Source organism: Mus caroli, unplaced genomic scaffold, assembly GCF_978045245.1.
Source record: "Mus caroli unplaced genomic scaffold, Mus_caroli_1 scaffold_8, whole genome shotgun sequence".
Taxonomy (NCBI): Eukaryota; Metazoa; Chordata; class Mammalia; order Rodentia; family Muridae; genus Mus; species Mus caroli.
The window spans coordinates 32,620,360-32,645,796 of NW_028227263.1; the positions used below are offsets into that span (position 1 = coordinate 32,620,360).

The 25,437-nt window shown below is 34.9% G+C and overlaps 1 protein-coding gene across 8 annotated transcripts in view; it reads left to right on the plus strand.

The window, feature by feature from the left end:
- Nucleotides 1-25,437, plus strand: part of Btbd10 (BTB domain containing 10) — a 61,826-nt gene that overhangs the window by 19,664 nt on the left and 16,725 nt on the right. For 7 of the 8 annotated variants that reach the window (XM_021166507.3, XM_029479655.2, XM_021166515.3 and 4 more), the window contains 4 exons: nucleotides 16,549-16,745; nucleotides 19,114-19,399; nucleotides 22,075-22,177; nucleotides 23,151-23,271. In XM_021166507.3, coding sequence (XP_021022166.1) covers nucleotides 16,549-16,745; nucleotides 19,114-19,399; nucleotides 22,075-22,177; nucleotides 23,151-23,271 — 707 coding nt within the window. Of the gene's footprint in view, nucleotides 1-2,491; nucleotides 2,822-16,548; nucleotides 16,746-19,113; nucleotides 19,400-22,074; nucleotides 22,178-23,150; nucleotides 23,272-25,437 lie in introns of those variants that run through there. The other variant, XM_029479654.2, reaches the window with a different exon arrangement.

The following is a 25,437-nucleotide window of genomic DNA, read 5'->3' on the forward strand; positions in this document are numbered from 1 at the left end:
GCTGCTTTAAACTCCAGTCTCAGAAAATCTCCTGTCCTTTGGCTTCTGAGGGCACCTGCATGTGCATGCTCATGGTGTACATAGACTTATGCAGACATACATGCATACACATAAACAATCTTTTTAAATGTTAAGGAAAAGGCCAGGAAACCTTTTGAGTAGATTTATATTAAGCCCCATTTATGTAAGATATGTCCAAGTAAGAACATATACTTTGAGAAGTTTCTTGTCCTGTGTTTTTAGGAATTTCACTTAAGATACTTTAAAGAAAGAATTCTATGATTTTCAAAACAAAACAAAAAAACTTGCCTTCATTTCAGGAGAATATTCAAAATATGTTAGGATATTGGGGGCATTATTACAGAACACTGAAATATCCATATAAAGACTAATTAGAAAATTGTAGGACACATAAATCATGACCTTGGCTTATAAAATGAAGTTCAGAGGAAAGGTTATTGTCAGCTTGTGCTAGAGGGAAATAAGGTGACTAGTCCTGAGGCGCTTAAAGCATTAGAGTGAATAAGGGGTGTGTCTAGCCAGGCCTTCAGGAGATTACCTGGCCTGGATCTGAGGAAGCAGCTTTGAATAGCTCTACTGTTTCCATTAGATAGATTGAAGCAACAACAGCTGAGGTTAATAGTCTTGCACAAGACTGTCCAGCATGTAATCACAAAGCTCTAACTTATAGACATGACTCTCATTAATTTTATTTTTAAAATTTTAATAATTTATCATTACAAAGAGACCAGGTATAATAAACTCATTTCCTATCACCCAGACTGGTTACTAATTCATGGCTGATATTTTTAAACTCTGTATCTATTCACTATCCCCAACCCTGCCCCTTTCACTCTTGACTACTTGGTATTTGATTAAAAGCCCCTATCTTTTAAGTTGGGTTTTTGTTTTGTTTTTTGATATTTAAATCCAGAAGTTAAGAGATACCTGATGCACCTTAGATGCTAAATAATATCAGGGTCAGAATCCTCTGATAGGTCTGACCTATCTCATAATCATAAGTTGGCTATGTAGCTTTAGCTACTCTTCACCTTCTAGGCAAAAGGGAATGAGAAAATCAGTAATTTTGCGAATTTCCAACAGGCATCTGCTTTTATGCCTGTCTCTAGAACAAGGAGACTGGTAATAAAGAAATACAGTTTTAATTTAGGTATGTTGTTGCCTCAAGCAAGACTGGCAGTTTATTAATAGTGAGCATAGTCTTCTTCATGCAATTTTAGTAAGTAATGCAAACATTGTCCTGTTAAATGTGCTGTGCTTTATGTATATTTTTAATAGTTTTATACTTTTATTTTAATGCCCTTCTGCCTTCTTGGGCTATAACCAAATACTGTGGATTTATAAAAGTGATAATATTATTCTCTTAAATGTACTGACTTTTGTTGATAGTCAAGGGCTTGGTGTAGCAATCATTTCTAGGTAATACAATTTTTTTCTAATTTTTGAGATTATAATTTAATTAAAACTTTTCTCCCTTCCTTTTCCTCCTTTGAAATTCTCCCCCATCTCTCTCCCCAGACTCCTTCAAATCCATGGCTTTTTTTCTTTTTTTTACCAGCTGTTATTGCATGCATATATAAAATTTCCTTGTTTTTTTTTTTTTTAAATGCAGATATACTGTGGTGGACCTACAGTTTGTGTAAAATAAGTTAGGTTAAATTCAGTGAGCTTCTATGTCATATACATACATGCAACTAGTATAGTTAATACGTATGTAGAGGAACTTCCTAGCTTGCTGAAGTTGTTAACAGTGATTTTAGTTGAAATATACTTGGCCCAAAATATGACAGCTTTTTTTAAAATTACAAATTAGAGATCTTTTACTATTCTAAAAAAAAGAAACCTTAACACCTCTTTTGTATAATGTTAAAATGTCTGACTAAAAGACACTAAAAGCTCTTGGATTTAATACAGTATGACTATGTAAAAACTGCTGTCTGCAGTCTGCTTAGGTTTCTAAAGATAAATGCATACATGCATCCAATATCAGATTTGCCGCAAGGTTTCATTTCCACCCAGAAGCACGCATGCTCATTTTTTTGGACACTACACGAAAAACATGCTTTCCAGTTCCCCTTTAATAGTTCCAGCAGCAATTTAGAATAGGAAAGTTTGGTTCTTAAAAGAATAGTTGGGTGGATGCTTAGGTTGCAGGTATTTTCCTTGTGGTTTAAAAGAGCTCACTGTCTACAAGGGATACACTGATACTGAAAGGAAGGAGTTATCTGCATCCTAGTTCCTAAAACCTGGCAAGCTGTCAGAGCTGGAATTAGCTTTACAGATGGCATTTGGCAACATGTCTACATATCTCTAAGCCCTCATCTCCTGCGTTTTCTTCCACCTGCCTATCAATTACAATATCCAATCACTGTTCAGGGATGGAGAAGTGGGATGATCACAGCTCACACGATGCTGTTTGGTTAGAAACGTCAGTGCTGCACAACCCACACGGCTGAGTCAGTGTCTGTGAGAAAATGAGCTGAATTAATATTTAGAGGGGGTTGAATCTCTGAACATTTAAAGCTTAAATATCTGCAACAGCAGGATTACACAGTAGAGAGGGAAGCTAAAGGAAGTCTGGACAGGTGAGGTAGGAGGAGACTGGAAGATTTTCTGACAGTTCAGAAGAATCTTGAGGATGATGGAAAAACCAGATGAACTAAAGTTTCCTAGTAATGCCCAAGGATGCTGACCTGGCTTTCAGTGCTGCATTGTTTGAAAAAGCAGAGTCCCTTTACACTCTGATTTCAAAATTTTTCTCTTGTTTTTGTGTGTCTACCCTGGCATATACTAAAGGAAGGTGTGTATTCATTTCTTACATGCTATCTCTGGGTTATAAGTATATACAAGAATGAATATGAGAGGTAGAGAGTGAAATGCTGGCCTTTGTTTTATAATAGTCATTTGCATTTCTAAATGTAAAAGATGGTACTTCTGCTTTCAGTTTAATGGCACATTTAAAATAAATGGAGTATGTTAGTATTGTTTTCATGGGTTTGGTGCTTTGTTATTTCTTGTGACTTGAGAATGCATTATATTTAGTATTATATTTTATGAATGCAAAACTTGGCTAAGGAAACAAATTTTGAAGCAGTTTCATACATTGAAAATAAAATTCAAGATAGAAAAATGAAATAGTTACCTAAAGATAGAATTAAGGAGATTTTGCTTTGGAATGAATTAAAGATGAATGAAACTGCTAATATGTAGTAATTTTTCTACAAGACTGAATTTGTTTCGAATGAGGGAAGCCCTGGCTGGGTAAGAGACTGTCTAGTCTACAGGATGTGAGTAGAAAAACTAAATGCTGCTACTGAGAGAGATCGCCAGGCACATTTTTTGGGTTAGTGTAATTTAATGTTAACCTAGATGAAAAATTTGTAAACCAGGATAAGTGCTCTTGCTATGATATTATTCTTCATAGGTGACAGTACTTGCTTTATTTGGAAATTTTAGCACAATTTAAAATGTTAATAAATTTTACTCTGCCTTTATTACCAATTATTTTGTAGGGACTTTTAATATATTCAGAATATTAAAATTATTTTAATGTAAATAGTTGTAATATCTTTTCCTTATCTCAACATCTTCTATTTATTTTTCTGCCTAGCCCCTAAAAATATGAATGATCATTCAATTATCTTGAGATATATATATGTATATATATATGCATGTGTGTGTCTATATACATGTGTGTGAATATATTACATATTGATTTTATCTATATACATATATATGTATATATAATATGTAATCTGATATTGGGGGTCTAGAAATTATTTTATAAGCTTGTTACTATAATAAAATCATAAAAGGACAACTTCAAGGTTAATCTTCTTACCTTACACTTTGTAGAATACTTTCTTAGGTTCTGCTGGTTCTTTTCTGATAATACTGCTTTTCTTATTATGAAAGTGATACATATTCATTACATAAATTTGGTAAGCACAGAAAAGCATATAGATGAAATGTTATTTTCTAAAAGAAAATGTTTTAGGCATTTCATATTTAGCCAGATGTGAGTATATATGCACATATGAAAATATTTATACACACACATACATATGTATATATGTATGTATATCACATGTACACTTAAAATGACTCCCAGAGTTGTTATATGTTCTGTTATATAAGATACATTATCTAAAAATTATGGACATTCTGTTATGGTCTTCTATAGCATAGTTTGGCTACACAGTATTTTATATATACTTTGTCATTTAATCAATTGTAGCTGTTTTGGAACTTGGCTATAGAAAAGATTAGCATGGTTTCATACTATAAATTTCTTTTAAAAGAGGACTGTCTTAAGGAGTTAAATAAAAAAGTAATTTTTATTTTATTTTATTTTCTGACAGTAAAAAGATCCTTGGTCTGATTTCACCTTGATCTTATTAAAGATATACACAGTATTTTAAATGAAGCAAATGGCTATAAAGTATTTTTAAAGGTCCTTATAAAAATCAGAAATATTGGGGTTCAAATGAGCTGAGACATTAGAAAATAGGAACACTGTTCAGAAGGGTTTCTTCTGTAACATTAAGAGAAAGTTAGTCGAGGAAAGTATAACAATGAAGGAGAGACCTCAGCCCTATCTTGGAAGCTTCTTAGAGAGGAAAAACAGACGACTATAAACACCAGTAACAATAAAACAAGCATTATTAAGGACATAGAAACCAGTACACAGAAACGTAAAGGTACAAGTTATAGAAGGAGGAGCTGCATTCAGTCAAGATCTTCAAATTATTGGCAATTCTTGTGGTCTTTGAAGATTTATAAGAGCATAAGAACTGCTGAAAGATTCTGAGCCTAATTTTGCAGGCACATTTTGGAATAGAAATGGGAAGGATAATATATTACTAACTTAAAGATGACCAGATGAAAATGTGAAATGAGTTTTTAAAAAGCAAACCAACTTTAAATTTTCTCTTAGCTTGTTAATATAACTTGTGCTCTTGGAATATATTTGAACTTTTATGTTTTGATTAAGATACCCTTGAATGTAAGGTCGGTAAGAGAACTAAACATAAAAGAATTTCAAGAGTCTATGTAAAGTCTGTTAAATCACTCTGTGTGGCTTTGACATCAGCATGAAAGAGTGAGTACAGTGTCAGTAAACTTGACACGAAACAACAGTGCAGTATGGCCTCTGACAGCCCCATAACGCACACCGCCAGGCTCGGTTATTAAGGACTCTTAGAATAGTAACTGCTTTTGTATATTTGGAGAAGAGTGATTTGGTAAATAAATTAAACTTGGTTTGAGTCAGACTTACTTGAGGTTAGCAGCATGAACTCTGAAATTGAGCTTTGCTTCATATATTAGACCTAGGACTTAATTGACCCTGATTTCAGATAACTAGTAAAGTGATTAGATTATTATTTATATCCTGAAATCTTAGCTACAATCCACAAACTTACTAAGATATACCAGAGAATGATTGTTTATTTTTGTCAACTTGACAAAGGCTATAGTTGTCTGGGAAGAAGAACCTCAATTGAGGAATTGCCTCCATTAGGTTGACTTAGTAGGCAAGTCTCTTGAGGGCATTTTCTTAATTAGTAATTGATGTGGGAAGACTGAGTTCACATAGGCAACCCTGGTTGTGGTTGCATAGAGAAGGCACGCTGAGCAAGCCAGACAGTAAGCAGCATTCCTTCCTGGCTTTCTGCTTTGGTTTTGCCTTGAGTTCCTGCCCTGACTTTCCTTAGTGATGAACTGTGATCAGAATGTATAAACCAAATAAAATCTTCTCTCCTTACTTGGAGCATAGTGTTTTTATAGCAATAGAAACCTAAGACAGAAGTATTCAAAATAGGTAAGATAACTCCTCGAACTAACAATTATTGCTGTCATGTATATTTGTGCTAAGTCTGTCTGCTTTATAAGGTCATTATCTATAAATGAACAGCAGTCACACTGTAGATATAGTTTGTGTGTTAACAGTTTCCTGATATGAATGTTATGTCAACAGCTTCTGAAGTTTTGTTATATCTGATTTTCTTTTCACTTATTTTTTTCTCTTTTGAGGATACTCCAGATATTGTCTTTCAGTTCTGCTGTAATCTTTTAAAGATTATTATGACTGTGATTTTGATTTTTTTTAATGGTTTGAATGAAAATGGCCCTCATAGACTCATGTATTTAAATGCTTGGTCCACAGTTGGTAGAACTAGGGAAAGATTAGGAAGTATGGATTGGGGGAAGTGTGTCACTGGGTGTGGGCCATGAGGTTTCAAAAGCCTATGCCATTCCCAGTAGTTTCTCTCACCCCAGACATTTTCTCTTTCTCCCTCTCTCTTACCTTGTCAGTCCCTCCTTCCCTTTCTTTCTCTCCTCACTTCCTTCCCCCCACCTGCCTGCCTGCCTGGCGCTTGTGGATCAGTTATAAGCTGTCATATACTGCTTCAGCACCATGAATGCCTGCCAGCTGCCATCTTCCCCACCATGATGGTTACAGATTCACATCCTTTCAAAGGCTGAACTCCAAGCTTTCTATAAGAAGTCCCACAAAACTGAGGCCTTAAATTCCTATTCAGTCTTTAAGGAACCTGCCTTCCATATAAACTAGAATTCATTAGAATATTTAGATAAATTTGCAAGTTATGTGCATAAATTTACACTATGTTGGTATTGATTAGGTTTGATGTAACAGATCCTTGCTTTTTAAGTGTGATCATATTAGTAAAATCCTTAAACTCACCCCATGCTCCAGATCTAGGGATTGAGCCTTGGGCCTCATTACATACTATGTAAACACTAACCAGTAGGGTATATCCTCAGCCCTAGATTTCAACAGTTTTGAAGAGTTTGCTGCATGACTTTGAAATTAAGTGATAAATTAGTATTACATAAAGAAATAAGTAGAGATTATAAGTTAAAGTTATAAAAATGTAAATGTAGGCAGGTAGTGTGACTTTATGTAAAGTGGGTTTATTTTCATAGCGAGAGGTGGTAGAAGTTAATGGTAAAAAACCAATCTAGGATTCATGATTGAGGAATCTGATTTGGGTGTTTGCCATAGCTTTATTGGATAGTGGTGGTTTGTGAGCTCTGTAGATGGTCATCAGTTGATTTAGTAGCTGTCTTTAATCTGATTATTGAGATACTTTTGGTTCCTGAGACCATGAACTATACTGCTGTATGCAAGAGTCTATGTAGGCTGGTGGGGAAAGCTTTAATGTTGACCAACGAGAAAACCATGAGGAAAAACTTGACTGAGATTATGTACACATAATGAACATGGCTTCATGGTATAGTAGTCTCAAGCAGGTTCTGTGGCCGAAAAGCCAGTTTTGGTGTACAGTTAGATAAGTCTAGATATTTTATGTACCCATAAAACCTCAACTACCATGAGTCTATTGCCATATATTTCACATACAAAAATTTCTGAAGTGCCCTTTTCTCTTCCCTTCCAATTGCTGTATTTACTAAAATTTTACATATTTACTATGTCTGCCTTTTTCACTAGGCATAGTTATTTTGAGATTTTCCTTTGTTATGATTTGTATAACTTGTGAAAAATATTCATATTTTATTGAATTTTGTCAGCTGTAGGAATATATTACAATAGTTTATCCACCTGTCCATGAACATCCAGATACTTTTCAAATTTGAGTGGTTACAAATAAAACTTAGAAGAATATTTGTATATATAGGTTAAGTTTTATAGATATATGTTTTCATATCTTTTCAGAGGTAAAATAAAATAAAATGAAGCATCTGGGGTATATGACCAGTATACGTTTTATTTCTCAAAAACAAGTTGTCTTCTAGAACAGTTTCCACAACAGTCCTTCCATAGATATATGTGAGTTGTATTTCATATACATGCCCCATGAGTACTTAATATATATTTATTTCATGCATGCATGCATGCATGCGAAGGTCAGAGGACAACTCAAGTTGTTTCTCTCATTCCACCTTATGGGATCCTTGAACAAATTCAGATCAGCAGGTCCAATGTTTCTACATGCTGAGTCACTTTGCTGGCCCATGGTCAATCTGAGATCATTCTGAGATCTATTGTCATTTTAATTTATATTTCTTTAATAATTGATAATATTTAATATTATTTCATATATTTCATTTTACCTATATATAGTTTTTGTTATTTTGAGAGTTTAATTCATGTACATGATCTTGAGAACTCAGAATTATTTTCTCTTATCAGTGGGTTTTGTTTTTTTTTAATGGTGATTTTTTTGAAGAGCAAATTTTTTTAATTCTGTGGTCAATTATCACTTCACTCATATATGAATTTTTCCTTTTGTTTCTAAAAGTTTTATAGTTTTAGGTTTATGCCTGTGGTCTATTTTGAGTTTACTACTGTCCACACCAGAATCCTGTTGTTCTTTCCCGTTCTAGAAGTGAAATGTCCATTGCTTATCTATTATAAAACCATTTGATAAAATAGACTTCTTCTCTTTTATTGCTTTTGAATGCTTGTTGAAGTAGTCTATATTTCTCTCTATTCTCATGAGAGTTGAACATATCCTATTCTGTCAAATCTTTCTCTGATTTATCACTTTATCTGCCACTCAGTTAAACATCATTTTCAAACATGGGTGTTTCCTTCTACAAATTAATTTTACCTTCTTGTTTGGGATTAAATAAGTGTGTAATAAGGGTATGTCTGTATTTCTTTTTTTTTTTAATTAGGTATTTTCCTCGTTTATATTTTCAATGCTATCCCAAAAGTCCCCCATACCCACCCTTCCAATCCCCTACCCACTCACTCCCCCTTTTTGGCCCTGGGGTTCCCCTGTACTGGGGCATATAAAGTTTGCAAGTCCAATGGGCCTCTCTTTGCAGTGATGGCCGACTAGACCATCTTTTGATACATATGCAGCTAGAGACAAGAGCTCCGGGGTACTGGTTAGTTCATATTGTTGTTCCACCTATAGGGTTGCAGTTCCCTTTAGCTCCTTGGGTAATTTCTCTAGCTCCTCCATTGGGAGCCGTGTGATCCATCCAATAGCTGACTGTGATCATCCACTTCTGTGTTTGCTAGGCCCCGGTATAGTCTCACAAGAGACAGCTATATCTGGGTCCTTTCAGCAAAATCTTGCTAGTGTATGCAATGGTGTCAGCGTTTAGAAGCTGATTATGGGATGGATCCCTGGATACGGCAGTCTCTAAATGGTCCATCCTTTCGTCACAGTTCCAAATTTTGTCTCTGTAACTCCTTCCATGGGTGTTTTGTTCCCATTTCTAAGAAGGGGCAAAGTGTCCACACTTTGGTCTTAGTTCTTCTTGAATTTCATGCGTTTAGCAAATTGTATCTTATATGTTGGGTATCCTAAGTTTCTGGGCTAATATCCACTTATCAGTGAGTACATATCATTTGAGTTCTTTTGTGATTGTGTTACCTCACTCAGGATGATGCCCTCCAGGTCCATCCATTTGCCTAGGAATTTCATAAATTCATTTTTTTAATAGCTGAGTAGTACTCCATTGTGTAAATGTACCACATTTTCTGTATCCATTCCTCTGTTGAGGGGCATCTGGGTTCTTTCCAGCTTCTGGCTATTATAAATAAGGCTGCTATGAACATAGTGGAGCATGTGTCCTTCTTACCAGTTGGGACATCTTCTGGATATATGCCCAGGAGAGGTATTGCGGGATTCTCCGGTAGTACTATGTCCAATTTTCTGAGGAACCGCCAGACTGATTTCCAGAGTGGTTGTACAAGCTTGCAATCCCACCAACAATGGAGGAGTGTTCCTCTTTCTCCACATCCTCGCCAGCATCTGCTGTCACCTGAATTTTTGATCTTAGCCATTCTGACTGGAGTGAAGTGGAATCTCAAGGTTGTTTTGATTTGCATTTCCCTGATGATTAAGGATGTTGAACATTTTTTCAGGTGCTTCTCAGCCATTCAGTATTCCTCAGGTGAGAATTCTTTGTTCAGCTCTGAGCCCCATTTTTTAATGGGGTTATTTGATTTTCTGGAGTCCACCTTCTTGAGTTCTTTATATATATTGGATATTAGTCCCCTATCCGATTTGGGATAGGTAAAGATCCTTTCCCAATCTGTTGGTGGCCTTTTTGTCTTATTGACGGTGTCTTTTGCCTTGCAGAAGCTTTGTAATTTTATGAGGTCCCATTTATCGATTCTCGATCTTACAGCACAAGCCATTGCTGTTCTATTCAGGAATTTTTCCCCTGTACCTATATCTTCGAGGCTTTTCCCTACTTTCTCCTCTATAAGTTTCAGTGTCTCTGGTTTTATGTGGAGTTCCTTAATCCACTTAGATTTGACCTTAGTACAAGGAAATAGAAATGGATCAATTCGCAAAAGCAATCTACAGATTCAATGCAATCCCCATCAAAATTCCAACTCAATTCTTCAACGAATTAGAAAGGGCAATCAGCAGATTCATCTGGAATAACAAAAAACCTAGGATAGCAAAAACTCTTCTCAAGGATAAAAGAACCTCTGGTGAAATCACCATGCCGGACCTAAAGCTGTACTACAGAGCAATTGTGATAAAAACTGCATGGTATTGGTATAGTGACAGACAAGTAGACCAATGGAACAGAATTGAAGACCCAGAGATGAACCCACACACCTATGGCCACTTGATCTTTGACAAGGGAGCTAAAACCATCCAGTGGAAAAAAAGACAGCATTTTCAACAAATGGTGCTGGCACAACTGGTGGTTATCATGTCTGTATTTCAACCAAAGGGATTAAAGGTGTGTGCTAAAGCTGAGCCACACCACAACTAGAAACATGTTTTTCCAGGAAACAACACAATTTCAGGATTCACAGTATGATCAAATATCTAGCAACAGTCTTGTGTTTTTAGACAAATTGAATTTAGGTGGTAGTATAATTATATCTTCACATTGTATTACTGTAATTATCAAGAACACTTAGAATATCTGTTGTAAGGTTTATAGTTTTCTAGAGATGCTTTTTGGTCTGGTTGGAATAATTCTGACCTTATAAAGTGAGTTAGGAAGTTCTGCCTTTTCAGTTTTATGGGAAAGTTGCATAAAGTTGGTATTATTTCTGTTTGAAGTATTCATCATGGAGCCATCTGGAACTGGAGGGTTTTTTGAAGGAATGTTTTAAATTATAAATTCAAATTTTCTTAATACACACAGAACTGTTCGGTGTGTCTGCATTCTTGAGTGAGCTGCAGCAGGTTTGAATTTGTAATTTTCCCAAGTTGCTGAATTTTTTGGAATGAAAGATTTTTAAAAATTATTATTAACTATTCTTTGAATTTCAGTAAACTCAGAACACCATTTCTGACAGTGGCCATTTGAATCTTTCTTTTCCCATGACTAGGGTGGACGTTTCTCAACATTACTGATCTTCTGAGCCTTTGTTTCATTGGTTTTCCTTCTGTTTTCTAATTCATTTTTAGTCTGCTCTTTATTAGAGGTCTCATTGAGAACCACTGCTATAGGGAATCAGTGCTGAAGTTGGCCCCCTAAGCCCCACTGTACTAGCATGCCATAGCATAGAGTTGTGACATGTCAGGTGAGTTTTAGTTTTATTGTGTATTGAATTTTAGAATTTCTCCTTTCATTCTTTTAGCTAAAGGTGTTTATTTAATTTCTGAATCTTTATTTTCTAAATGTTTTGAATTTTAATTTAGTTCTGTTGTAATCAGAAAATATTTTATATAATTAAGTCCTTTTAAGATTATTGAGATTTGGAAATGTAATTGAGGAAAATACCTAATAAAAAAAAGATTATTGAGATTTGCTTTATTGCCTAGAATATGGTTTGTCTAGAATATGGTTTGTCATTGTAAATGTTTGTTTGCACATAAAAACGATGATTTTCCTGATATTCTTCTGTGAGGTGTTCTATGTCAGGTCAAATCAGTTGATAGTGTTATTAAAATCTCTAATTGACATCTGTCTGCTTCCTCTACTAAATATTGCAGTAGGGAAGAGTATAGCTCAGAGGTGAAATGTCCACTTAAATGTGGAGCTCTGAGTTTAATCCTTAGTACTGTAATATGTAAGCAATCAAGTAGATAAATATAAAAATAACATAAGGGTGTTAAAAACTTTATAATTGTGGGGTTAGCTCTTTCTCATTTATCAGTTTTTGCTTTGTATAATTTGAGTCTGGTTATGAGGCAAAAAAACATTTGAGTTGTGATATGTTCTTAATGGAACATCAGCAAAGAGCTTCCTCTTTGAGCTCTGCTTCACTGTTACAATGACCGCTGTTGTCTGTCATTGAACTGATGCTTACACAGTGCCTTTCTTCATTCTTGTCTCTGTACCTTCATATTTAAAGTGTGTTTCTTGTAGGTAGAATTTAGGTTTGGCTTTGTGTTCTATCAAATAATCTCTGTCTTTTATGGTGTAGATCATTTATTTACATGTAAGAAGCTTAGATAATTTATGTATGAATATGTCTGTTACCTTGATATTATTTTCTATTCTTTTTTTCCTTCCATCTTCTCATTTTTTTTTCTTGTCATCTTTTGGATTAGCTGGTGTGTGTATGTTTGCCACAACTAATTGTGTGTGTGCTTGCACGCATGGATCTGTAGAGGCCAGAGATTGATGTTGACTATCGCTCTCTTTCTTGTTTTTTGAAAAAGGATCTCTTTACCGAACCTGATCATCCAGGGAACTTTGAGATCTACCCCACTCAGACACATTGCTCTGCTTGCCTTTTTTATGTGTGCTGGAGATGTAAACTTAAGGTCACATACTTGTACAGCAAAATACATTTATCCACTGAGCATTTGTTCTAGCCAAAACTAAAGTGTGTGTATGTGAGGGGATAGGGGTTGTTTTACTTCAGTTTGTAACATTTTAACTAAAAGTCTTTATTGTATGAATAGCTGCTTTAACATGTATAGTATATTATCTTTAACCTGCTGTCCAGTGATATGCTGCTATTTATGTAGTATAAAAGCCTCATTTCTTCCATCCCAATTTTGTTCTGTAGTACTCATATGTATGCTATAAACCATGTGCCATATTGCTAGAATTATTGTTCATGCTAATCTTTTAAGAAGATTAAAAGAGGGCTGGCGAGATGGCTCAGCGTTAAGAGCATTGACTGCTCTTCCGAAGGTCCTGAGTTCAAATCCCAGCAACCACATGGTGGCTCACAACCACCCATAATGAGATCTGATGCCCTCTTCTGGTGCATCTGAAGACAGCTACATGTACTAATGAATAATAATAAATAAATCTTTAAAAAGAGAAGAAGATTAAAACAGTAAGAAAAATATTTTCCAATGCAGTTACTCTTTTCAGGGTCTCTCATTCCTTGCATTAGATCTACATTGTTACTTAGCTTTTTTTTTTTTCTTATGAACTACTTCCTTTTGTCTTTTGAATAGGTATATTCATAATAAATTTGTCATTTTGTCATAAAATGTCAGTATTCTCATTTTGTTTTTGAGAGTTTTGCTCTAGACCAATGGGAACCTATTTATTGTTGCATTTTTTTTTAAAGTGTATGGGCAACTTACTGTGTATATTACATTTGTGGCTTTGTAATTTTCATCAAATTTGGGAGAAGGCTAGACATTTTTCTTCCATATTTTCTCTTTTCATTTTTTTTTTTTTTGTGGATTCCATCCAAGAGGCCATATTTGGGTTTGATCCACATCATATCAAGCTCTATTTATATTGTTTCTTACAGTCTTTTGGTGGAGCTATTTGGACTGGAGAATAACTGCAGTCCTGCCACTGCCCTGGCCAGAGGCAGGTACTGGGAATGGACTACTTTCTTTGTCACCTGTATCAGTTCACAAGGTGCACTTTCGTTTAGATGCAGCCTGGAGCAGAGCTTGAACTTGCTTGTCCTTGTTCTTTATCTTACACATGCTGCTGTCTTTTAGAGTGTTTTCCTGATCTAAAATTATTTAATCAAATTGGGGAGAATGTAATTTGTCTTCTATAACATCTGATTTTTGAAGGCTGATTCAGCATACATCCTTTTTGGCTTATAAAGAAAAAATGGTTGTATGTGATGACAGTGTTTTGCATTTATTTACAATCTAATCAGTTTAGAATTGAAAGCAGTATTTCAGTAGAACACTTAGCAATCTCTCTCTCTCTCTGTTTCTCTGTCTGTCTCTGTCTCTCTCTTTCTCTCACTAAAATGATGTCTTGTAAAAACACTTTTTCAATTAATTAGTCTGCCTGGCCCTTATTCAAACTGAACATTTAGCCTGTGTTTGCCTTTAGCCATAGTTGTGATTGGACAGTCTATTAAATTACTGGGTCACATTTAGGAAATTTGCTTTCTTGTGGTCAAAATGATTAAAACTTAGCAGTGAGAATAATAGAGGGTTCTGCCGCCTCCATATCTGATCCTTCTATTAATAAGCACTCCTTTTTTCTACTTCAGAAATCAGCCAGAAATTCTGGTATTCCTATTCCAGTAGTAGAATTTCTTGGTTCTATTTGAAGAAAATGATTATGTTCTAAGAATATAACTGCCCCCTCCCTTTCTAGAAGGAACATGAGAGTGGAAAATTCTTTTCTTCATAAGGCTTATGAAAAGCACATGACCGATAATGGCTAACAGACTGCCTTTATTTCTCCAGGAGTAACTAAATCTACTTTCTCTTCTGTACCTGTTATCTCTGTTATAACAGGATGCTGATTGATTTCCATAGTAAAACAACCACAAAAATAACAAGCAGTATAGTTAATAAACTAACAAAAAGGATGACCTTGAGTCACTACAGGATTTAAATCAGCTTTTGGAATTATAAGATTACATTTTAACCAGTGTGGTTTTGGTGAAAAAAACAGCACTAGAGTATAAAGGGGACATTAGGATGAAGCAAGGCTTAGCTTACAGTGTTCCTACCATGTTGGCTAGTATTGTATAACTAACGGAAGTTTGAACTTTTCTCTCCTCATCTGTTATAACTAAACAGCTAGCTTTTAAAAGGTGCATTGTAGCAGCTGTGCTATCCCTTCTGTTTATTATACTTGATTTATTCCTAGCATCAACTACAGAAAATAAATAGATCTTAGAACTTACATCTTACAGATAGAGGACCTGTTTCCAGATATTAAGTAACTCACAGTATTATGAAACTATTAAAAGAGAGTTTAAGTCTGACTCTTTATTTCTGTGAAATCATAAAGTACCTTCTATTTCTAAAATGTGCTATAAAATAGTTTTTAGACTGTAAACTGTCAGATATACTTACTAACATGCTACATTTCCGGATTGCCTTGGCTCTGGTCTGGCTACTACCATTGCCTTTTCTACCTAGATTGTAATCTCATTGTTAGGTTTTTTTTTACTGTTTGTTTCTATTTTCATTATTAAATGTTTACATAATTTTAGGAACTTGTGACAAAATCTAATCTAAATTTTTAATTACATTCATCTACCTATGTGTTATTTTTGGGGTGCTCACATGCAGAGGTGAGAGAACAGCTTTGCAGGACATGCTCCACTCCTTCCACCATGTAGTTTCTAGGATCAGACTCAGAGTGTCAGGCTTGGTAAGCCAGTGAATGCTCTTATTCAGAAAACCGAAGTTAGCCCCTAACTTTAATCTATTGGCTTTGTCTTCATCTTTTGAGATTCTAAAGCATTTGTTGTCTTACCACTCAATTAATAGTTATATATTTGTGATGTACATATTTTACATTTAGAAGTGAATTATTTATACTTCTCAGTATATGTATTAATAATGTATTATTGCTACATGGATAAGCTCAAGAAAACTTTTTAGTGGTATTTAAACTGATAAGAACATATGTTAATATTAATATTTGATCTTAACACTATTGTCATTTAACATATCATTTTGCCTGTAGAGTGCATATTTAATAATACTGGTAGTGAATTCTGTTACTAGACTATTTTAGCTAAAGGACAGTGTTTTCAGTTACCTCTCACAGTAGAATTTAATCTATGTAACATTTCCTGAATTTTTTAAATTCTCTCATTTTTTTATAATCAGAAAGTAAAATAAAAGTTGTAATTAACATAGTAATAATACATTTATAAAATTTTTCTAAGTGTTTGCTTGGAGACTTGTTTAATAAGGAGACCAGTTATTTTACTCAAACCTCAATTTTTATTTTATTTTATTTAGTGTTTTGGAATTTGGTGCTCTGTTCATCTAAGATCCCATTATGAATAAATTTAAAATACCTGTATAACTCCTGTTACTAAGCTTATTTGTATCTTAGAAGTCAGGTAGTGCTGTATATGATAGTGAATGCCTGTAGTACCAGTACTGGGTGGCAAGAGAGACTGGATCTTTGTAGCAAGAGTCTGTCTCTATAAAACAAGACAAAAAATAGTCAGTTAACCTTTTGGGGTTTTAATTTTTTCATCTATAAAACATTAAATATGTTTTTATAAGCATATACTCCAGAATCTGTCAAACATAAAGGTTCAAGGTAAATCAGGTTTCAGAATCAAAAAGTAACATTTCATTTTTGTACTTTAAAATATCAGTTGTATATTAAAGCATGTTTTCACTTAAAATATTTTACTATCCTTTTTTTCCCTGCTTTTATGATTAATATTCTTTTCTAACCTATCAGCTCTGCCTCACGTGTTGCTAAGGGAGGAGTCGACCACACCAAAATGAGTCTGCATGGTGCTAGTGGGGGCCATGAGAGATCAAGAGATAGACGAAGGTCAAGTGACAGATCACGAGATTCATCTCATGAGAGAGCAGAGTCTCAGCTTACTCCTTGTATTCGAAATGTGACTTCACCAACAAGGCAGCATCATATTGGTATGTACCCCACCAGTCCTGTCAGCAGTCAGCGGTCTTTTTACAATTGTGATGATATTCAGTTGTGCATAACACTTCACTTCTTTATTGTAATTCAGTCATTTGTATTTTAGCTAATCTTAATACTTAAAAAGACAGCTTATTAAATCAAGCATAGAGGTATGTTTTAAGTTTAGGAGCAATCTTATAAAAGAAATACCATGAAAAGCTTTTGAAGCTGTGATAATATAGATTTTTTAAGAGAAAATTTTCAAGTTAATTTTTATCTAATAACAGTGGCTTATTATAAAATAGTAAGGCAAATTATAGCTATAGTTCTCTGGTTAATCATGCTAACAGTGTAAAAAAATAACCATTGTGGGATTATTTGTTCTGATTTTTGACAGAATTTCAAATTTAATAATAAAAATAGATGAAAAAGGCATATGTTTTACTTTGTTAGCAACTTGGGTCTTCTCCTTCCTTCCTTCCTTCCTTCCTCATACTTGAGCAGCACTGTTAGCTCAGGACAACACACTGTATCACTATGAAGTACATAAATGTGCCTAAGCAGCATGGAAATGTTGAGTTGTTTTGTTTTTTTTTAACTTCCTCATAGGAAAGGTATAAATAACTAAATTTGATTTAGAGTTGATTTATAGCTTCTTCTGTGATCATCTGTGCTTAGCATGTATGTGGCCCTGGGTTCAGACTCTCCCACCTGTGTATGTGAGAACATATTTAAACTGCAGATATACATAGTTTCCTGGTGGAATACTAATTAAGCATGTGCAAGGCTCTCTGAATCCCTAGCAGGCTCCACTCCTAAATTGACTTAACTATATTTGATAGTATCTGATAATTTGAGGTAACTCAGAATCATTTAAGTTAAATCTTACTAGGCAGAGCAGTTGACAATATCTAATAAGGTCAATCATATGCAAAAATTGGACAGAAGTAACAAAAAGAGTTAATAGTCTCTTCCATGATTCATTGAGTCTCTGAGAAATGAGAACAGAATACAGTTATTTTATCACTCCAGTAAATTTTGCTTTCAGGATGCTACCAGCCTTGTGGAAACAGGAATTAAAGGAGGAGGGTGTCAGAACAGCTCTGGAGCTATAGCAAGCCTAATTATACAATCAGTGTGCTGTACAGAGTGTTCTAAGTAACCTGAGTCATAAAGAAATTTGGCAAAAACTGATGAGACAGAGGTACATTTTTAGGTCACCTTTAAATTTTAGCAATCTAGCCTTGAAATAAAACTTACCATGCAATCCTTATTTCCCTTTTATACTTTTATAGGGTATTAGAACATCTAAAGAAAACTTTAACAATATTTTCTATCAATAAAAATAATAGATAATAATTATATGGCTAATAAAAGTGAGGTTTGGAAGAAAATGTATCAGCTTAGCAGAGTGGTGCAGTCCTGTAAACCTAGAACTAAGGAGGTTATCAATAGCTACATGGTGAATCTGAGGCCAACCTGGTCTTCATGAGGCCCAGCCTAAAACAAACAGAAAAGAAGCAGTATACCATGTGTTGCTTAATTCTTTGGAAGTCATTAAAGTTTTATGGTTTTGTTTGTTTGTCTACTTCTTATTGTCCCTGCTGAGTTTTTTCTTTTCAGATCTCCTTTTTATGAGAAAAATTACTGATTTCAGTGTGGTGTTATTAATACAACATATTTCTACAGTTGTACTTCAGGTTCTGTATAACGGTAACCCTTTTTAGTAATTAGGACTGTTTTAAATTGTTGCTCTCAGGCTGAAGAGTGGGGGCATGTGTAAGCTTAGTACCTTGAAGTGGAGGGTCATAAGTTTGAGACCAGCCTGGGCCATGTAGCAGTACCCTGTTGTCTCAACAACAAAAACAAAAAGAAACCAAAATAGCTCTGTCAAATTTGATATTCTAGTTAACCTTTCACTGATTTTTCACATCTATTTGACTTAAAGAATATTTTGATTTTTGCATATTTTTCAGTAGAATGATAATGAAAGATTTACCTTAACTTTGATATTTGGCTGGGTCAACATCAATTAGCTTGAATATTTTTTAAAAAATTTTTATATTTTGGGTTTTATTTGTGGATTTGTTGAAAAGGGTATTTGAAATAGAAAAATTCTGCAATTTAAATGAACTTTTCTATATCAGACATTTTAGAAAATTCAGTTCTCAATTTTTTTTTTTTTTTTTTTTTGACATAGGGTTTTTCCGTGTAGCCCTAGCTATCCTGGAACTTGCTCTGTAGACTAGGTGAGCCTGGAACTCATGGAGGTCTGCCTGCCTTTGCCTCTTTAGTGCTGGGACTAAATGTGTGCGACACCGCCTCCTGGCTCAAATCTTTTTAAAGAAAATTTGTATGACTTTAATATTTTTATTTCAGAACGAGAAAAAGACCATAGTTCTTCTCGTCCAAGCAGTCCTCGTCCTCAAAGAGCATCCCCAAATGGCTCCATGAGCAGTGCTGGGAACAGTAGCAGGAACAGCAGTCAGTCAAGCTCAGATGGTAGCTGTAAAACGTCTGGGGAGATGGTGTTTGTGTATGAGAATGCGAAAGAAGGGGCTCGGAATGTGAGGACATCTGAGCGAGTGACTCTGATAGTGGATAACACCAGATTTGTTGTGGACCCGTCCATTTTTACTGCACAGCCAAATACAATGTTGGGCAGGTTTGTTTCATTGCTGCTCATTATATTACTAATTTTAAAGCACTTCAACAGTCATTTTTTTGTGTGTAGTTACTAAGTTTTACAGTAAAATTTCTGCTGTAGAGAGGGATGTAACATTCCTATTTTATAGATAAAAGAACTGAATTTTGGAAGTTAAATAATTTGTCTAAGTTAATACAATAGAATGTGGGTAGAGCCAACCTTAAATTTGGTTTTACTTTGAATGATCTTTTGCAGTACCTGTAGCAATAGCAAATAGTAATATCAAATTTGTTGTTAAAGTCAGAACACTGAAAGATCTCTACAGATTGATCTGGTAAATTGAATCTAACCAGATGAATCTTAGCATTGATATATTTCCCAAATGAATTCCTAAAGCAGTCAGCAGATATAGAAGAATACCTATCAGCTTGGTTTAAAAGAAAACTCTTTGATTAACTGTGAAATCAATTTGAATTGTCACGTTGACGTAAATTTTAATTGTCAGTTTGTTGTAAATATTTAAGGTGGGGAGTAAAGGTAATTGTCATTTAGAAAATGTGTAGTAGGTAGTTGTCTTGAGTAAAGTTTGCAGTAATGAGAACCTCAGTCTCAGGATTTGTTTTCAAAATGCCTAAAATGAGGGTTCAACACTTCATTGTAATACCAGTGTTTTTGTCTATAACTAAGATGGAAGATATAAATGAAATAGATGTTTACATGAGGCAGAAACTTGAAGTATGTTCCTACTCTGTTTTTGTGATGGGTGTAGGGGCTCCAGGAAGGAGGGGGATAAAGGGAAAGAGAAAAAGACGAAGTACAGAATCAATGCTGGTGTTGTGATATTGTATACATTTTGAGTAACTAAATAATTTTTCTAAATAGCATTGGGCTTGAATATGCATTTCCATGAGTATGGTTTTTTTTTGTTTTGTTTTGTTTTTTTGGTTTTTTTACTATCATGAGATGATTAGTAGAAGCTATTGACTTGACATTGTTCTACTTTATTTTTATATAAAAATTGGGGGGAAAGTAGGTATTTGAAATTTTGCTTCAACTGTCTTAAGTTGGTGTTCACATTGATCTGAAAAGAATAGCATTCCTTTTGTAAAAAGTGGAAGCGTTTGAGGAAAGCATGACATTTGATTCTTGATGCTGTTCAGTCAGTGGAAGGAAGCCTCTGTTCAGGCAGTGACTAAAGCATATCTTTGGGGAGGAAAATTAATATTCATAGGAACTGGAAAGCACTTGGCATTATTTTTGAAAACTTTAAAATAAAAAACGCTTTGTTTTTCATGGATTTCTGTGTTATAACAAAGAATAACCTACTTAAACTACTGAGTAAAAAATTGAAATAATTGTATTTACTCTGGAAATAGTGGCATTATTGAATTCAGAGGCTCAATTTTTTTAATTAATGATTTTAAGATATTTCTTAGTACTTCTTGAAACTTTATTGCAAAGAACACTTTTTAAAAATTGTTTCATTTTTCTCATTAGTTACCAGTAGGGCCAATAATGTCTTGAAAAACATAAAATTCCTGTTCTTTTACTTTTTCTTATATTAAAATAAAGGTTAAGAGGATTTTTTTTCCTTTTAACTCATTTAATTAAAATTTTCTGGGTCATGCTTGTTTATATTTTTTGAGACAGGGTTTCTCTGTGCAGCCCTAGCTGTCCAGGAACTTTCTGTTTAGACCAAGTTACCCTCAAACTCAGATATTCACCTGCCTCTGCCTCCCAAGTGCTAATAAGAATAAAGGCATGTGCCACCATGTCTAGCCAGTCTCCATACTTTCATTCTCCAGACTCTGTTACTGGTTTGCTTGCTTGGTTGATTTTCTTTTTTCTTTTTCTTTTCTGTCTTTATTTTTGGGAGACAGGATCTCACTGTGTAGCTCTGGCTGTTCTGGAACTCACTATGTAGAGCAGATTGGCCTTGATCATATCCAAATGCTTGGATTAAACTCATGCACCACGTTGCCCAGTTCATCCATTGTTCTTATTTTTGCATATAATGGCTTATTTTTCTATTCTAGGATACAAGTCTAAGGATTTTGAGTAGGATTCCTTATATTTAGAATTTGTGAAACTTTAAGTAGCCTAACTGGCTTATATTGTCTTTTTTCCAATTCAGTTTGCTGTATGTTCTGTTAATATACTACAACTTGATGATGAGCAGTCGTTCCATGGGAAGGGCACAGATTAAACATACCCCTCCCAAATCATCCTTTCTCTAGAATGATTGTTTTGCTTACTTTCTGTTACCATTTGCGGGTGAGGGTTGATATGGTTCTTGCTGTATAATTTCAGGGCGGCCTAGAATTTCCTGTGTAGCCCATGCTAGCTTTGAATCTGTGGCAGTGTTCCTGCCTCAGTCTTCTGAGTGATGAAGTTACGGGTACCTCGATCAGATGATAGTGTTTTTGTGTGCTAGTGGTAGAACCCAGGTCCTTATTGCATGTAAGGCAAGTGCCCTACTTCTGGGTGACATCTTTAGTTATTGGTTTTAATATTGCTTAAAGGTAATCCATACTATTGTTCCTATCAGACCTTTTATGTTCTCTTTATAACATTTGCCAAATTTTTTATAATTACTAATATAATGAAAGAATATCATGGTTAAGTAATATTTTATGCCTATATGTGAAACTGATATTCCTTTTTAAAAGCATCTTAATTACTTAATATCACAGGATGTTTGGATCTGGCCGGGAACATAATTTCACACGTCCCAATGAGAAGGGAGAATATGAGGTGGCAGAGGGAATTGGTTCTACTGTGTTTCGAGCTATTTTGGTGAGTGTGTTTGTTTATATTAATAACTTAGGCATAAGCTCCCTCCTCAGTAAGTGTTTAGATCTCTTCTTGGACATATGTTACTATTTTGTTTTAAATGTTTTTAAATTCATATTTGTGTTTATGGCCTCAGGAACATATGATATAAAAATTCATCTCTGAGCCCTGAATGCAGTTCTTTCAGGAGTTACGCTCCAACATTTCTAAAGTCATATAATTTCTCTTAATTTTTGAACCATAATTTATTATCCCAAACTAGCACTATGGAAATTTATAAACATCTAAACATTGTCTTACTAATCTTTGTTGTTACTGTTCTTATTAGCTCTTTTTTTAAAGATGCTTTTCTTCTTTGAAGCCTTAACCTTTTATTTTAAGGACTTTTTATTCAGATGTTACAGAGTATATATTTGTAATTTTATTTCAGTGAAATGAACTGTGTTTCTGGGCCTGAATTATTTTTTTTATCTATTTTTTATTAGATATTTTCTTCATTTACATTTCAAATGCTATCCTGAAAGTCCCCTATACCCTTCCCCCACCCTGCTCCCCAACCCACCCACTCCTGCTTCCTGGCCCTGGCATTCCCCAGGGCATATGATCTTCGCAAGACCAAGGGCCTCTCCTCCCTATTTTTTATTAATTATTATTTTTAAATTTTATTTTAATTAGGTATTTTCTTCATTTACATTTCCAGTGCTATCCCAAAAGTCCCCCATACCCCCCCACTCCCCTACCCACCCACTCCTACTTCTTGGTCCTGGTGTTCCCCTGTACTGAGGCACTGAATTATCTTTATAAGTAAAATTTTAAAGATTGTTAGGTAAACCGAGGTCCCACCTAACATTACTGTTCCATAATTTAAAAATATCAGAGCACTAGTTAGTTTTGAAAGTGCTACCAACACAGCCTTGATAATGGGTTTGGACTACCCAAGTGCTTAATACATTTTTCTCTAATTTTTTCCCTGCAGGATTACTATAAGACAGGGATCATCCGCTGCCCTGATGGCATATCCATTCCTGAACTGCGAGAAGCGTGTGATTACCTTTGTATCTCCTTTGAATACAGTACAATTAAATGTAGAGATCTCAGTAAGTATGAGCTTTGTGTTTAATAGTGGTGTAAAGCCTGAATATGTTGTTTACGTAGACTACAGATATTGGTTTAGTTCAATTATAAAGCGTCCTGGTTTTTAAAAAAGTATTTCTTGAACTCTGAAGAATTCTAGATAGCTCTGTTATTTTCTAAACTTTATTCAAGTTTTTGTTTTGTTTTGTTTTGTTTTTGTTCTTGTTTTTTGAGACAGGGTTTCTCTGTATAGCCCTGGCTGTCCTAGAACTCACTCTTACTCCTGGCCTTGAACTCAGAAATCCTCCTGCATCTGCCTCCCAAGTGCTGGGATTAAAGGCATGCACCACCACTGCCCAGCAACTTTTTCAACTTTAATAATTTTCTTAATGAACTCTTAAGAGATTTTTCTCTTTTACTGTTTCATGGATCATTTGTTACTAATATGTCCTAGCTTGGGAACCCTGACCCTTTTCCTAAAGTGTGACTTATTTTTACTTTTTATATCATATCATCTAAAATTTTTATCTTTTTTTAATCTCTATGTGAGATAGTATCTTGAGCGCCATGGAAGATATAAATAATTCTTACAAGGTATACTTGGCATTAGAAATCAAAGATTGCATCCCTAGGCCACATATACATACAGTTGGAATTCTTAGTTCTCCTCTCCTTCAGACATAGTTTGCTGGCTCGCTCTCTCTCTCTCTCTCTCTCTCTCTCTCTCTCTTTCTCTCTCTTGTGTGTGTGTGTGTGTATTGGAGCAGGATCTTATGTAGCCCAGGGTGGCCTCAAACTCAATATATACCTGAGGATGGCCTTAAATCCTAGTTCTCCTGCCTTTATCCCCCAAGTGCTGGCATTACCCACATCTCTGATCATGCCCCATTCTTTTATCATCACTGTAAAAGATCTTTTATTTGTTATGGAATTACATAAAATAGGTATAGTAAGGCTTTCTAATCTTTAATATTTTTCCTTAAAATAGGTGTCTTAACTGAATATTTAGAATCTTTAATTGGAAACAGTTATTTTGCAGAGTTGTTAGGAAGATTAAATAAATCAGCTATGTTGTAGATTTGAAGCCACTGTAGACTTCCTGAGACACCCCATTTTTTCAAAATAAAAGGAAATAAATGTAAAGAAAACTATTAAAAGATCTTTTGGGGGTTAGAGAGATGGCTCAGCAGTTAAGAGCACTTGTTTCTCTGGCTGAGAACTCAGGTTTAGTTCCTAGCATGTACATGGAAGCTCACAAACATCTGTAATTCCAGTCCCAGAGGAACCAGCACCTTCTTCTGGTCTCTGTGGGCATGATGCGTGCACACACATGGTGCACAAACACTCATACACAGAAAATATTTTTTTTTTCCAAGACAGGGTTTCTCTGTATAGCCCTGGCTGTCCTGGAACTCACTTTGTAGACCAGGCTGGCCTTGAACTCAGAAATCCACCTGCCTCTGCCTCCCAAGTGCTGGGATTAAAGGCATGTGCCACCACACCCATAAATATTTTTAAAACAAGTTACTGAATTTGTTCATTTGTTTTTAGCTACCCTCACAGAGCCCAGTTTGTATGCATCGTGTGTACTCTTAGCAGAATCTTTTTTTTTTTTTGTAGCATTGAGCTGACTAGAAGATTATGAGCAATGCTAATTAATGTATTGGTAACTCTGGCATTTGTTTTTACTGCTAAGTTTTCTGAGCACCTCTGTTAACACCTCCTCTTAAAATATCCTTCTTCTATGTCTCTAGTTGAATATGTAGCATATATATGTCATAGGTGGCCATCAGTGGGAGGAGAGGCCCTTGGTCTCGCAAAGATCATACAGGGTTAGGGTTAGGGTTAGGTACAGAAGAATGCCAGGGCCAGGAAGCAGGAGTGGGTGGGTTGGGGAGCAGGGTTGGTGGAGGGTATAGGGGACTTTTGGGATAGCATTTGAAATGTAAATGAAGAAAATATCTAATAAAAAATATCTATCTGTTAAATATATATATGTGTGTGTGTGTATATATGTGTGTGTGTGTGTGTGTGTATCTCCTTCTTTACTTTTCTGCCTCCCATTCTCTCCCTTGCTCCTTGGTCCTTCACCTATTAAATGCAGCTTCTCTTTACTATTGTCCATATTTTTCTCTGACTGTGTTTTGTATATGAACTCTTTTAGGTAAAGTGCAATAGCTGAAGAATAA